We start from the raw sequence: 15,738 nt of genomic DNA, 5'->3' as shown, positions 1-15,738 counted from the left end.
TAAAAACAATTCTGGTAGCAAGAGTAATTAAAAGGTGCCTGCTTCTCTCCATATAGTTATTTTCTGCTCCATTCCATATGCTTTATGTCTGTTATGTCAACGTGACTGCTTGGGATGATGTTGTAAACTGAATCATTGAAGTGAATTGGATGAAGGAGGGAGGGAGGAAACAGCTGGTTTTTCTTAACCCTGATGATGAAATGTTTTATTTAAAAGGAAGCTGCATAGTGAATAGTAAATTGTAGGTATCATAAATGCAATATTTCATTCAAAATGACACATATGGTTGCTATTCAAAGACTCTTCCAGACAATTTATTTTTTGCTGAAGACTTTCAAGGGGCTCTGAGGTTTTGACATGATAAATAATTTCAAACTGCCACACCAGAGGAATGAGAGAAGGCTCAGAGGACAATTGGTGGCAGTTTCTTCAGGTGAGAATACTGACTGAGGCATGGAGAGGCAGGAAGCATATTCCAGCTGGCAGGCTTTTCACCACTGATCACCAGATGTTTACTCAAAACAATGGGGGAAACTTCCACAGCAGCACCTGAAAACTGCACTCTGCTCCCCAGTTGATTCCAGGTAACATTCCATGCAATACAGGAGTACCTCTGCTGCCATAGAGGATGTCATCTGCTGATTGTCCCCAGGCAACTTTATGGCATCTATCCTTCCAAGCATGGTCATCCTGTAGCTGCCATCATCTCTCCATTGAGGAGTGCACATACCTGAGGCACACAGTGAGAGCTCTGAAGAAACAGGTAGCTCTCTAAACCCATCCTCATATACCACCAGAAAGAAGATATCCTTCATGCTTTAGTTATTTGAGAAAATAGAGGAAAGAAGAAAAGGTTCTTTGTTTTAAAGAAAATTTTAAAATATTTTTCTTATGTAGATTTTAAACAAAGTTGCATAATTACCACTTTTAAGGAAGTGTCATTTTAAAATTAAGAGAAACTGAAAAAAAAAGTGAAACCTAAACAGAGAAAAATAAATTGTTTCCTTCTTGATTTTTGTTTCCAAAACACTTTGATACAAACTTGAAAGTTAAGAAAAAAAATCATTCTCTTATGTTATTTTCATGAAAAATATTATATTCTTCAGTTTAGCTAGCTAATTTATTTGGGGGACATATTTTAAAAAAACATCCACAAATAACAAATTTTTCCAAAAAAAATTGTTACAGAGACTAAAACTTCTAAATGTAAAATTAACACAAACAAAAACAGTTCTAAAGATGTTGAGTAAGTGTTTTGTAACAGTAGCTATAGCCAGACACTATGTTTTCAAGAAATTATGTAACATTTTCCACCAATTAAACCATTAAAATGAAAAAATCAAGAAAGGAATGAGTATATAATTCCACATTTCCTGGATTTCACGTAGATTAGCTGTTTTCCTCTATAAACAGAGGCAACAGAATTTAAAACTATCCTGTTTACATCTATCCCAAATGCAAAGCCTAAGTGTTTACAGGATCTACTTGTCTACAGAATTTTGGAGTGTGTGCCTGGGCAGCTCTGAAACTGTAGCACCCTCTGCTGCTCTTTTAGTTCTAAAACATATAATTGTACACTCAGCCAAGTAGAAAATGAAATGAGCATGTGTTGAACATGTTGTTTCTTGAAAATGAAATTATTAACTAATGCTATGTGCAATTTACAAGAAAATGTTTGGCTACTACATATAGTATATTTTCAATTTTATATTGAGCATTCTGGAATATCTTGTTTCTGTGATAACATCAGACAAAACCTACTAGAGGAACATTCAAAAATATGCTGTATTTCACTTATTAAAATTGTCCTTTACACAGCCTGCAGCTTGCTTAGACTGGGGCAAATAGTAAAGAGGTTTCTGTTCTGGGCCTTTTCATTTCACTTAATCTAAATGTTTACATGATCTGCAATGATTGCTTCTGGGATAGAGTCATAAGCATTTCAGTTATAACTGCTTTCTCACACTTGGAAAGGCAAGGGAAGGAGACACTCTCAAAAGCTCATCCTTGCAGAATTTTCCTTAATTTTTGGATGATTTCTTCTGCCAGGATGAGCATGTGGTTCCAGGGGCCAGCTGATGCTATCCCATAATACCACCACCAAACCTTCTGCCTGGGATCCATCAGTTCTTTTAAAGGACTGTCTCAGGACCAGAGATGGTGTCAGGTTGTACCCTCTTTTTAACAGATGGCATATTGTTGTCTAAAATGAACAGACTGATCCTTTCCTTCATTCCAGTCCTCTTTTCCCTGCCTCCTGTTTATGCATAGAATTAAAGCTGAAGGAAGTACATTTAGCACTGCAACCTGTCTGTGTGGAGAATTCACTTAGAGTTTTCATGTGAAAACCACTCTCCCACAAAGGATGGGCCAAGAGAAAAAAACTTCCACATTTTTCTGAGAAAGTGAAAACCCATTGCAACTTAAAATGTGAATTTTCATTCACAATGGCAATCCTACAGTGCAAATGCACCTTCAGATTTTTTTTTTTTAAAGACAGAATACAAGTGTAAGTATACAAATAAAAAGTTTGAACGAGCCATGGTGCAGAGGCAATTTTCAAAGTTAACAATTGGGACCCTGCAATACACCACTGACAGCTACTGCAGCTGGCTCCCCTTTTATCCAGAAGTCTTTCTGGTGTAAGGCAGCATTTTTGGAAGCAATCACAAGTACTCCTCAAAAGCTGCTTATTGATATTTTATATAATGCTGCCAGCTAGTGGCACATCTTGTACTGAGTTGATACCTACTGGGAGTATGGAGACAGTGGTATTAACTGGAGTCTGCTCTACCACTTCTCTTTTGGTGGTGTACAGTGATGTGGCTGTCAAAGACCATAAGCACAGAGATCAGCATGGGAAACAGACGGACCATAGAAACAGTCCCTGAAAGAGCTTGTTTTAACAAAAGCTATTTACTAGTACCCCCTAAACTACAAAAACCATGTTATTTGAAACAAATGATTATGTTTAAAAACAAAATGAAGTTTTTAAAAAAGCTAATCTGTTTCATACAAAATTATTTCATAATCTACTATTTTCTAGAAAAAACATTAATCTTGCTGATAAATATGCAGTATGGCAACCAAAACAAATACCTAGAACACTAAAACATTTCCCTGTTTTGTGATAACTCAGTCCAAGTCATTAAAACTTAAATTTCATTTAAGTGAAGTTTAGTGGCCAGTAAATAAATGCTAGCTATGCAGTGCCCCAAAAGAACACTGAAGTTTGTAATTATTCAGTGCATCCCCCTCACAGAGCACACTGCTGTGATAGCACATTGAGCTCTGGCTAGCTCCATTAGTATTAAATATTAGGAGAAATAATCTGATCCTGCCAAAGACCATGTCAGAAATATCTGGGGGTTTTTTGAGTACACTGTGTTTTGATAATAAAAAATTAAAGAAAGACAATTGAAATTAAGGGATAATGGAAGTACACAGAAATTCCATCATTTTTGACCCAAACAGAGCAGCTCACTAAACACGACTGGAGAACTTCACTATGATGGTGTGGCAGGAACATAGTTATATGGACAACATCTATTCCATACAGGTAGTAGCAAAAAAGTGTGATTATTGCACTCCAAGCCAGTAGTGAATGCTGCCAGAAGATAATAATTTTAAGTTATGCTAATAGAGTGTAATCTCAAGTGCATAGCAAAACAGGCATAAGTCAGTAATATGTAGATCCATACAGACAGACACTTTCAGACAAAGACATTGAAAAATAGGGAAGCAGTGAATCTGGAAATGACTTGGCAAACACTATATATAATAGCATGGCATGAACCCTCAAAGCAATTCTGAATGCAAAAGGACAAATGTGAATCTTTGTATAAACAGAGAAACAGCGAGAACCACAAATGCTACTCCTGTTAGCACGGGTGGTGTGCCTATTAGAGTGTAAGTCTTGTTCTACCATCTGCAATCAATAAAAAAGTAGCTGAAATACTGGAAGAAGAGCTGACAACACATCTATCAATAGGAAAGCATACAAGAACTTTAGCAGAATAAATTCTTTCTGTTAACAAGGAAATCTGTGCAGATTGAGCACAAACTCAGTACCCACACAAAGAACAAGAAATTGTGTTACCATATTACACTGTCCTGATTCATTACCTGAAGCACATTTAGACACACACACAGAAAGTATTTTCTCTACTGTTCAAAAGAAATGCTTAAGCTGTTATATAATGAACTAATGTTTATTGAAACATAGCTTTGGAATACTAAGACTGGAATTTTGAGATAAAACATATATATGAAAACCATTCTATATCATTGGCTTGATAAGGAGGGGGAAATATGTGCATATTTCTTGAATATCTGGCAGACTTTACCAACTTTATTCTATCAGTTTTCTTCTTTGAAAACAAACAAACCAGCCTGAAAGATAAGGCAGAATAACCCAACAACAATTATATGTATATCTCTAAATGTTAATTATATAATAGTAATTACTCATCACATCAAAAATGTTTCAATGTTGGCACAGCTTTGTTTCCACCACCTACCACAATCTGATAATTCAAGTCCATTAATAGCATAGATAATTTTATTAATAAGTATACTGAAGCAGAGCCATACTGGGTCAGACACTGATGGCCCACTTAGAGCTCATCTTGCCTCAGGTTAATGCAGCCAGTAACTGATGCTTAGACAAGAGTGAAAGATCAGGACAAACATATCATCCTACTGCCCCATTAATTCTCCTAACACCCAGCACTTCCTCAGCCATAAGTGTTGTCTGTATATTTAATAGTCACAGTAAATTTTTCTTGCACAATTTTTCCCCTTTTTTGAATTTATTTCATGTTTTAGGATCCAAAACATTCTGTAGGGAGGAATTTCACAACTCGACGGAGTGCTTTCTTTTGTGTTTCTCTGGTTCAAGTTTGTTCTCTCCAAGCTAGAAGTACCCCTGATGATTGCTTCCCATGTTCCTGCACTGCTGTTCCTCACACAGCCACTGCTGGCCCCTGGCCAACACAAATCAATGGGCTAAACTAATGTTTTATCCACTCCAGTCCAGTTGCTCTAATGTTCCCACCATAGCCACAACCAAAAATAACCAGCACTGGGAGAACTTAAGGGTGTATCCAACACAAACAATGGTGCTACATAAAACTGTAGTGCTATGGCAACCCTGATCACAGTAATGGAGTTTCCCAGCTAAATTAAATGGTTATTGAGGGCTCATACAGAAATGTTTTATATTGGTGAAGTTAGACTTTTATCAACATAGTACTGTGCTTAAATAAACAGCGACTTACAGACATTCCCCGTGTTGTCAAAACTTGTAAGAACATCTTTAACATTTAAGAGGCCATCGTGAAATCTGGAAGAAAACAAAAAAGCAACTTTACTGATACATAAACCATCAAAAAATCCCCATCTTCAAAAAAGAGATTTACTGTATACATTCACTTCTCACCACCCCCGTTCACAGTGGAGCAGCAAATAGGTACTACTGTAGCCACCAGGGGGAAAACAAGGGGACAATCACCAGTCTTCAAAGTCCCAGCACTGAAATCCATGACTCAGGAGGATTGTTTCTCAGAAACTACTGTCAGGAGGAAAACATTACCAAGGAGCATCAATTTTTATTTAGTTGTAGAAGTTACATAGAGGAAAGGAGGAACTCTGGTAAATCAATTTCTTTGAAAGGGAAAATCCATAAAGTATTTTTGAACAGCAGCTGTATGCACATTCCTATTTTCTCCCACAAAATCAAGAATACTTAATTAAGTTAATGCTAATTAATGAGTTCAGTGAACTGCATTTTTTTTTACATTTGCATAACCCATGTGAAATAAACATTCAAAAGTGAGGATAATAAATTAATTACCTAAATTTCATACACCAAGTGCAAATTTTAGAATGCAGTGAGCAAAACACTGACAGCAGCAGAAAGAATAAGCACCAAAACTGAATAAAAATTTACCTAAGATTTGCCTTCAAATGTGCAGTAGTACACACAGAAAAAAGCATCTAATATTGTTTTAAATATTCCAAACTAATCTAAGCCCAAAATGAACAAAATATTCGTCTTACACTTTACAACAATCAGATCACACAGCTGTTTCACAAATGCATTAAAGAAAATTTAGAAGGAATTCAGCAAAATATGAAAATATAGGGTTTTGATACTATTTCAAATATAGCTTCTAAGGCTGTTTGGGAACACACTAATTTGAAATACTAAAAAAAATGCAATAAATCCCAGAATTTGAGCACCTACAAAATTAGCTCTCATTCTCTCAGCTGTTCCTTTCTGAAGAAAGACTGCTGTAAGAATGGGGGGGGGGGGGGGGAATCAATCATTTTGCAAACATGAAATTGCATATTTATTGTGAAAAACCCGCTATTTATAGCTTATGACACACATAAGCATTAAATAAAGAAACATTAACAAGTTAAATTTTGAGAAGCACCAAACAGCAACTAATTCTTAAAAAAGAAAATCAAATGGAAATCAAATTAACAAACTGAACTGAGCTCATCAGAAGCCACAAAGAAATATATGAGAAATGTTAAAAAAGATTCAACTGGACATGAGCACTCTTCTCTCAGGTACACAAAACCAAACCAAAATTACATGTCTTCTCTGCAGAGGAAGTCTACAAAAATGCTGATGGATCATATGGATTTTTAATGTACTTCTTTTTTGCAAGTTTGTTTTCCATCAAATTGGACAGCCAGTGCAACAGAGCTGGTGCAAGGGAAGTAACAAGAAAGGAGATAGGTTTGGTAGTTCTGCCAGCCACAGAGCTGCCCTTTAAACTCTTCCCCCCCTGACTCATCAGAACCCTATAAACTCTGTAACTCTGCATATGTCTGGGGCTGTTGGGGGCTCTCACACAACTGTGAATGTCTCATCTCTAAATGAATGCAAATGGAGGGTGGGAGATGCTGAGGAAGTAAAGAAATATTTAAATCTCTGTTGGCATGCAGGGTAGTCTTGGGATAACATGTTTTGGTTACTTCCCCCCCCCCCCCCCCCCCCAAATTTCTTTATGTACATAGTTCATATCTAAAGGAGATTTATCATGTAACTCTCCAAATGAAACAAACAAAGGTAAGGATAAAAATTTAATAGCCTAGTACCAGTAGTTAACAGAATGAAGAAAGAAAAACAGAAGTAAGTGAGGTGTTCTGGTCTAGAAAAGAATACAGTTTATATACTTCAGGGTCAAAAGGTAGGCAAACACAAAAAGGAGAAATTATAAAACCACCACACTAGCCAAAACTGCTTAAAATTTGTGGAACCCAAAACTGAGGAATTGAGCATAATCTCTTCCAGCAGACCAGTTTTAGGACTGAGGAAAGAAACATGCCAATGGCTGATCTACATGTGAAAGGGACAGCTCAGGAAAACACACTTCCAAACAGCAATAGCCATGCTTCTCCATTTGGAGATCTGTACTCGTGGAGCCTGCAGACAAACTTGGCACCAGGTATTCCCCAACTCTTCCATCACAGGCCTTACTCACAGACCTAAAGTGACATGCACCTGTAAACACAGATGTTCTCTAACCCCAAATTCTGCCATAAAGAGTGTGCTACTCAGTCCTGCACCTAAAACCCAGAGCCTGTAGTTTAGGATCCACTGCCCTGCACATACCTCAGCAGTTCTGTAATAGCTGCTGCCTCCCTGTCCCATCCCATCAGCTGCTCCTCCATCAGCAAAGCCAGAGAAAACTGCCAAGATACAGCACATCTTGTTTCCATGAGCGCCTGTCACCCTCACAGCTTTCCACAGTGCAGCTGACAGAGTCTTAAGCGTCATGTGCACTGAATTATCAAAGTCAAGGAAAAGAATCACAAAAGCTTGGGATTCAACCCCAACCCTAAAATTCCTATAAATTTCCACAAGTATCTCAAAATACAGAAGAACATTAGTATTCAGTGCTTTAGAACATGTCATGGATGTCATTCAGTTCAAAGAAGTTCAAAGCTCTGATTGCTGAGATCAACAAAGTACTTCAAAGAAGCACAGGTAAGCATCATGGAAAAAGTGAATTTCAGGCTGGCATGGTTAATCTGATTCACAGTGTTCTTATAATAAGTCTCCAAGGAACAACAGGCAAAAATTTCTATGGCTGAGGCAATGAGTAATAGAAGACAAATCTATGAACAATAAACTAATTCAACTCATGTTTCTCCTGATACAAAGCAAAGCAGAATTCCTTACTCTGAACTACAAATAAATCAACTTCAGATGAAGTCAGAGAGAGTGAGATCAACCTTTAAATATATTAATGTTCCTTCCTCTCCAATTCAGGCAACACAAGTGGCAGACTTTTCCATGTATATAAAAATAGCTATGGATAGTACAAAAAAAAAATCCTTCAGTAGGTCCCTATTAAAGCATGCTTTTCATCAACAATAATGAAACAAAAGTAAGTTCCTTCTTTCCTTTTATATTATTCTTAAACTGAGTGATGAAAAATAACACAAGTAAGTATGTGCCTATTATTAACTTTAAAAACCTACAAAATCTAAGATAGAATACATTTCCACATAATATGAAAAGGGAGAAAAACCAAACACATCATCATAAACTATTAACCTATGTACAGATTAAAAGTATATTTGTGAAAAATGAAAGATGGGATAATGATAAAAAAATTACTGTTAAGGGTACTTCACAAAAAAGCTTGCTGTATACCACCATCAATTGTCACTGTGGCCCACTAAGAACCTCAGCTGCAAACTTTGCTATCAGATGCTCTTTCTGGGCCAGAGTACAGCAAAAAAAAAAGTGAACTCTTCTTTCACTCCAGTTCTAGATCCCTGCTTAATATGGCAAGAAACTGAAACAAAGCTTTTTTGACTACAATTCTTTTTTACAAATACACACATCTTGGGCAATATGATGGAACAGTCATTGCTTGATCAGTGAATAAAAGAAGTACATTGATAAATCACTTTTCATCTCTTTCCTCCATTTCCAGCTCCTGGGACCAATCCTTTATGCTGCTAAATTCACACATTGTCTCTTAACATGCAATAAATGGAAGAAAGCAAGTTTGTCATATCCACATAAATTGTCCATAAGTAGGCAATATTCATTGAAATTTGTTTCCCTTCACTTTTTCAATCTCTACCCCTAAAATAAAAAGCCAATAAAAACTGAAAATGTTATTAGGAGAAATATTCAAGAGAAACAGCCAATGGAATTCAGTCCTATACTATTGTCTAACACACAGCTTGCCACAAACAAGTGGTGTCTCTGCATGCCCCTCATTTCTAAACCACAGGTCTAGAATCATCTAATAGTTTCTGTCATATTTTTATCTACAGGTTCATTCATATTCAGAATAAAGGCACGACATCTTGCAAAGAACACTAAACACCTTTTACAAAGATTTAACCCTTCCTGTAACCTGCTGACATTGTTCCTTTCAGTTCTGCACTTTAGTATTTGAAACAGCAAATGACTGATCAATGGAAAATATTTTACCACAGAAATAACTTATTTTTGCACTGTTTTCTTAAAATGAGCCTACAATTTAAAAGCAAATCCATATCCTGAAATAGAAAACTTGAAGATATTGATTGCTCCTTTTTTAACTCAAATAAAAGACAATTTTCCTATCTAAAAGGCAGGCACCATCTCCACAGTGAGACACTGCATCTTTATGATCTATAATCACTTCATTGCTAGAACTATTCATACAAAATTCAAATTTAAATGCACATTCCTGATGAAGAATACAAGGATTTAGAAAGGCAGTATTAAATAAATATTTTAATAGTTCTATTTACTTACTATATATCTTCCTATCCTGAAGAAAAAAAATTATGCATGCACTGAAAATGTGTTAACAGCAAAGTGAAGTACTGCCACAGTTAAGTAGAACTTGAAAAAGCTAACAAACACACCTGAAAGTTCTATAAATAAAACCACAGGGAAGATATGGAGGCAGTGGTGCTGTCCATGTCAAAGCTGGAGTGCTTGTAGCTCCTCCTGGGGATGGACGAGGAGCCAAGAAAGATCTGATGGGTTTGAAGGGAGGATTGAAGGGAGGGCAGGGGTTTGCTACAGGGACACCAACAGATGAAACCCTCTACAGACAGGGAGAGGAGCAGCCTTGCATTCCCAAGCCCTGGTCTCCATGGGGACCTTCAACCACCGCCATAGCTGTTGGAGGGACAACACACCAGGGCATAAAAAATCCAGGAGGTTCCTGAATTGCTTCTCTTTTCAAGAGGAGCTGACAAAGAGAAGTGCTATGCTGGACCTTGTTCTTTCCAACAAGGAGGGGCTGATGGGAAATGTGAATCTCCCAGGAAGCCTTGGCAGCCAGGACCATAAAATGGTAGAGTTTGAGATACCTAGGGCAGTGAGAAGGCTGCACAACAAGCTTGCTACTCTGGACTTCTGGATTGCAGACTTTGGCCTCTTCGGGAAACTGTTTGGTAGAATACCATAGGATAAAGACCTGGAGAGAAGAGGGGCCCAAGAAAGCTGGCTAATATCCAAGGATCACCTCTGGAACTGTGCATTCTGAACAAAAGGAAGTCAGGTAGGAAAACCAAGAGGCCTATGTGGATGAACAAGATGCTCCTGGACAAATTCAAACACCAAAAAGAAACCAACAGAGTGTGGAAGCAAAGTCAATTAGCATGTGAGAAATACACAGAAATTGTCTGAGCATCCAGGGTTCAGGTCAGGAAAGATAAAGCTCAATCAACATCATCAAGACAAGGATGCAGTGTGTAGGAACATCAAATACAATACAAACCCAGATGAGAGTACACTTAGAAAATGAGGTTTTGGATTCTAACAAAAGTAATTTCATTTTGACACACCTTTCATTGCTAACACACTCACCAGACACTCCTTTTGATATCCCAGAGCTACTGTGAAGCACCTTAGTACCTAAACAAACCTTGAGACCACGTTCCACCACGTATTATGAATTAGCATTTCATTAAGCACACTGGAGATCACTGTTAACCCAGAAGAGTTATGGAGATTTCTAAAATGAGTCAATGATATCTCACTTCAAGGATCTAGTCAAAACAGCACCTAAATTCAGCTTAAATTTTTTAAGCTGAAAATTGCCTTATACTGGGGCTTCTGGCTTTCTGCTTTGGAAGATTTGTTATTAAGAATGGTGCAAAAAAATATAAACTAGTGACAGAAAAATATGGCGTAAGTTTTTCTTTCTGAGATATGAATCCAGCCTGAATTTAGTCAGAGAAACAGCAAAACCAACAAACTTGAGAAAAGCACACACATGACAGATAGTTCCTACAAAAGCTTCTGTTTTCCTGACAAACTGGTCCCAAGCCCCTCTAGAGCAGTAATTCCAGCTAGGTCATAGCATATCTGAATATACAATTTTATCAGTTTTGACAGCCCTTGAACTGATACAGCTTGACCTTTATACTCTTTGCCAAAAGCCACTAACAACCTTATGAACTTTCTTAAGTACTTAGTCTCGTCAAGATATTAGCTGACAACCCTTTTAACATCAAACATATGCAATGAGCTTTTCCAAGAAGATGTTAATGCATAAGGAAAACAAATGTAGATGAAAATTCCAAAGCACTTTTGTCAAGATTTTAGAGAGGTCATAGCAACATTTTTTTTTCCTGACAAAAAGATATAAAAAGGTTTTCCTATTCAAGCATGCTGTTCTGGATTTACCTGACTGAAGTTATTGTCAATATTATGCTCTTGTTAACTTGCTAAATTGTTTCGGCTGTCAAATATTATTATAAATAAAATTTTGCCAGTGGACAGAGAAAAACCAAGGGAAGACTGTCAGACATACAGAGAATGCTTAAGTTTCCAACACATGATCAGTTTCCAAAGATCCAGGAATGCTTACACCAAGATTTTTTATCTTTTAGATATGTAAGTTTCAGCAAGACGAACTGTTGCTTTGTTATGTATGTTAAACTGTTATGCTGATCCCCTAAATTACTGCTTTCGCAAAAACTGGGAAGAAAACTTTATTTAACACTGACTCATGGTGAAGTCAATTTTGTTGCAATCTATTTATACCTTGTTCCTTGAAAAAACCATTTTTCTCCTTCCCTTCCTCACCTCCTGCAATATTCTGAAATAGTAAGTATACTCTATGTATAGTCACTGCTTCAGTGTGGAGAAGACATTTTAATATAGAAGTGTGTAAGACTAAGCAAGTTCTGATCATTATTCCTAAAATAATCAGTGATTACTATTTTTAGAGGTCACTGAATATCTTTTGGAAAGGAACAAATGCAAGGAAAACATAAAATAAAAATCCCCATCAGAAGACAATGTCCATATTCTCCTCAACATTCAGTTTTGGAAACGTGGTGTGAGCCTCCTCCAGCACAGAATCTATACATTTCCACTGAACAAGATTGAAGAAACACAATAAAATAACACATAAATAAACATTCTTGTTCAAAGTCTATAGTTGAGCTGTGTCTTATTAGGCAAATAATACCAAATAAAATGATGGCATAGAAAGCGGTGGAAACAGAAGCACACAGCAGGATCAGTCTGACATTCCCTGGCTTCTGTAGTGCCAGCACAGGTGAACCTTAGCTCATCTCCTACCTTGAAACTTCAGAACAATTAAATCAAGTGACAGCAAGCATTGCAAGCCATGACGGTGAACTAAAGGAGTTCAGGGCTGCATTGTAAGGGATTGCAGCCTTGTCCAGCCCAAATTCTACCTAAACACCGTGTGCTTCCTATCCCCAGTGTGCCTCTGAAAACCTAGAAACAAGGAACAGGGACACTGCAAAAAGGCGTTACGTAGACTGTCAGTGTTCGAATTAATCCACAGCATTCACTGGTGGTGGTTTACAGGAGAAGTCTTTACATGAAAAACACTGCACCTACTTCTATTACTAACAGCAGTTTTCCAGTGGAAAAGTTTCCTTTGAGCCCTTTTAACACCACTGAGTGTAAGCCTGGAAAATGGAAAATTAGGACTTTATAAATCTCTAAAGAATTTTGTTCTTGACTTTACATCCAGATGCAAATTTAAAATGATCTGCCTGGAGTGTTGTGGGGTTCCTTTAGTTTGGTCTGGTTTTTTCTCATCGGTTCATTTCAAAACCTTGCAAAAATGTTGCAGTTTAATGATGGTCACTTTTTTGTGTTAGATCTTAATTCCTAAGCTTGACTTTAATTTAAAGTCTCAGGTAAACAAAAATGCGCTTCTTGATTTGGGCTCTCCAGAACATGTTCCACTGTGGAGACAATGCAAAATCCTCCACCTTCAGAGATCTAATTAGATGCTGTAGAACAAGTAGCAATGCAGGGATTCTTAAGTTACTGTTGAAAACTTCCTGAGGGAAACCAAATATGGTAGATACAAAACTGAAGGTGGAAAAGAAGACCAAAGCAACAGAAAAGAAAAACAGAAACAAAACCCCATGAACACAGTAATGAATGAGAGTTATAAACAAAGCTACTGAGAATTCACTGAAATTCCTTCAGAGGGTTTTTTGGAGGGGAAGTAAGCCTTCTGTTGCTCTGTTTGTGTGTGCGTGGACTTTCTAATTGTCAATTTCTTTAATAAAAATGAACTGCCCTAATATAAAATTGCTTCATTAAGTATATATTATTTTGTAAGAATTTGGCTGCCAAATTATCACTAAGTTTTTAAAAAAGCACTAAGAAGAAAACTGAATAAAATATAGATAATTACCAAAAACCTTTGAGAACCTTATTAATAACATCATGTCATAAAAATTTTTAAGACCATAAAAACTTTGTTCAGGTTTTTTTATATCCTATGTATAGCTGAAGAATTTCAAAACAGAAAGCTGTTACATGCTCATATTTGCATTCTGTTTTAGCTACAAGCATCAGTACTTTCAGGCAAGCTCTGCCACTTCAGTGAAATGTACCAGAAAGAAGAGTCAGACAAGCTGCTTACTGTACCAAACAACTAAGATTAACATTTACCAGTTTATTTGTAAACTATGCCCTAGTTACACAAAACACTGGAAGAATGACTAATGAGTTTTATATCTGAGGCCCATTCAAGATCTGACTTGAAATTTAAATTGTGGTTACCTTAAGGAGACACTGTACTTGGGATAAAAGATGCTTCTGTATTGAACCCAGGTCCCAGTTTCCTCTTCTGCATTCTGGTCTTCTATTGAAAAGAGATTGAATGATGCAAACCTTCTGACAGATACTTGTTGGAGATGCACATCTTTCAAGTGCTTTTTCCTCAGAACCTTTGAAATGAAGAACAAATTAAACATTAACAATAAAGCAATAAAACAAGAAAAGAACAAACCCATGCTTTTTTGAGTGAAGAGGGAAACCATGATGGATACGCTATCAGCTAGCAGTTATGAATAACAAAGTCAAGCCTGAACAAAATACAGTGGTATTGATGGTAGGAGTCAAGAGAATGAGTTATGAATTATGTCTCAATAACTAAAGTGAATGTACTGTGTTCAGAAGCACACAAAGTTGCTTTTTTAACACAAGCTCCAGCAAACCCATGCAAAAATTAGAGGGCCAAACTGGGTTCTTCCCCTCCTCTCATTTTACCAAGTTTCATAGCCCAAGCAGTGCCCTCCCCAAGCAATTTCTGTGCCACTCAATGTCCCTATAGAAAGGGGAAATGGTCAACAACAACAACAAAGGTATCTGTTGTAGAATTAAAATGACAAACCCAAAACATGATCTTCAGGTGCCAGAGTGCTGTGGGTTCCCCTGACAGATTCCTTCCTAGCCAAGAAGTCTTCTGCTGCACACTTGCAGAGATGCTGCCAGAGTTCCCTAAGTTGAGAAAATTGCTTCCTATCCCAGGCCCCAGACTTTCAGACACCATAACTCTATATTCCCCAACCAGGCCCTCCTAAGGGGACTGACACACGAGCCAGACTTCAGGGGAGCCCCAAAACACTCCGAGAGCACCAAGTTCAGTGCTAAGAGACTGAAGAATTCAAGGCAGTGACAAAGACAGAATGTCATCTGCATTTCTTAAATGATTAAAACACTTGTTCAGGAAAGTAAAAACGTGGGCTCTCTGTCGTGCCTAGTGTGCTGCACTCAGCCATCTTCAGGGAGTGAGGTATCAACCCCTCTGTGCAGGAGAACCCAGCACTCAGCTGCTTGAGCTGTGCCACTGCTCAGAAGACAGCCAGCATTTCCCTGCCAGACAAACAGATTTATTTCTAAGGGCAGTGATGTGGAAGGAAAGGTGTCCTAGATTTAACTTCTTTCTCCTAACATTGGAGAGAATATATAAATAATTGCCATTGCATTTTTTAAATTAAAGTGCATATGCAGTCCCCAGTAATGGATTAAAAACCACAAAAAAAAAAAAAAAAACCACCCAAACAAAAACAAACAAAAAAAACCAGAGCAGAAAATAAACTCATGCCTATAAATTGATAGGGGTACAAGGAAGACCTCCATTGAGTAGGACAGCACTGCAATTTACAAGTTTTTGTCACCTAGAGATAAGTCAAATGAGAAACAGCTCTCCAGAATTATGAAACTTGAAATAGAAGCTTTGCATACAAAAAAAAAAAAAAAAAAAAAAAAAAAAAGGGTCAGTGATTTTTTTGCTGTACCCAACCTGCGTTCACATGCTTTAACTGAAAATGTACTCCCCTTTAAAAGCCTTACAGTTTGGGGCCATGACCTATTGTTTTGCAGTATATTTGGAAGTACTACATTTGTGAGCAGAACAATTGTATTTGCTACACTTTTGGTACTTAATAGCAGGTCTGAGACATCAGGCTTAC

The 15,738-nt window shown here is 37.2% G+C and overlaps 1 protein-coding gene across 1 annotated transcript in view; it reads right to left on the bottom strand.

Annotated features, from left to right (window-relative positions):
• The window catches only part of CAMKMT (calmodulin-lysine N-methyltransferase), a 211,687-nt gene that overhangs the window by 192,044 nt on the left and 3,905 nt on the right, over positions 1-15,738 (bottom strand). The window contains exons 2-3 of the mRNA XM_059841194.1: positions 14,045-14,211; positions 5,280-5,344 (exon numbers count right to left, since the gene is read on the bottom strand). Coding sequence (XP_059697177.1) covers positions 5,280-5,344; positions 14,045-14,211 — 232 coding nt within the window. The remainder of the gene's footprint in view (positions 1-5,279; positions 5,345-14,044; positions 14,212-15,738) is intronic.

Source organism: Haemorhous mexicanus, chromosome 3 (genome assembly GCF_027477595.1).
Source record: "Haemorhous mexicanus isolate bHaeMex1 chromosome 3, bHaeMex1.pri, whole genome shotgun sequence".
NCBI classification, from domain to species: domain Eukaryota; kingdom Metazoa; phylum Chordata; class Aves; order Passeriformes; family Fringillidae; genus Haemorhous; species Haemorhous mexicanus.
The sequence above is the reverse complement of the archived record's forward strand: the minus strand, read 5'-3'. Positions and strand labels throughout refer to the sequence as shown.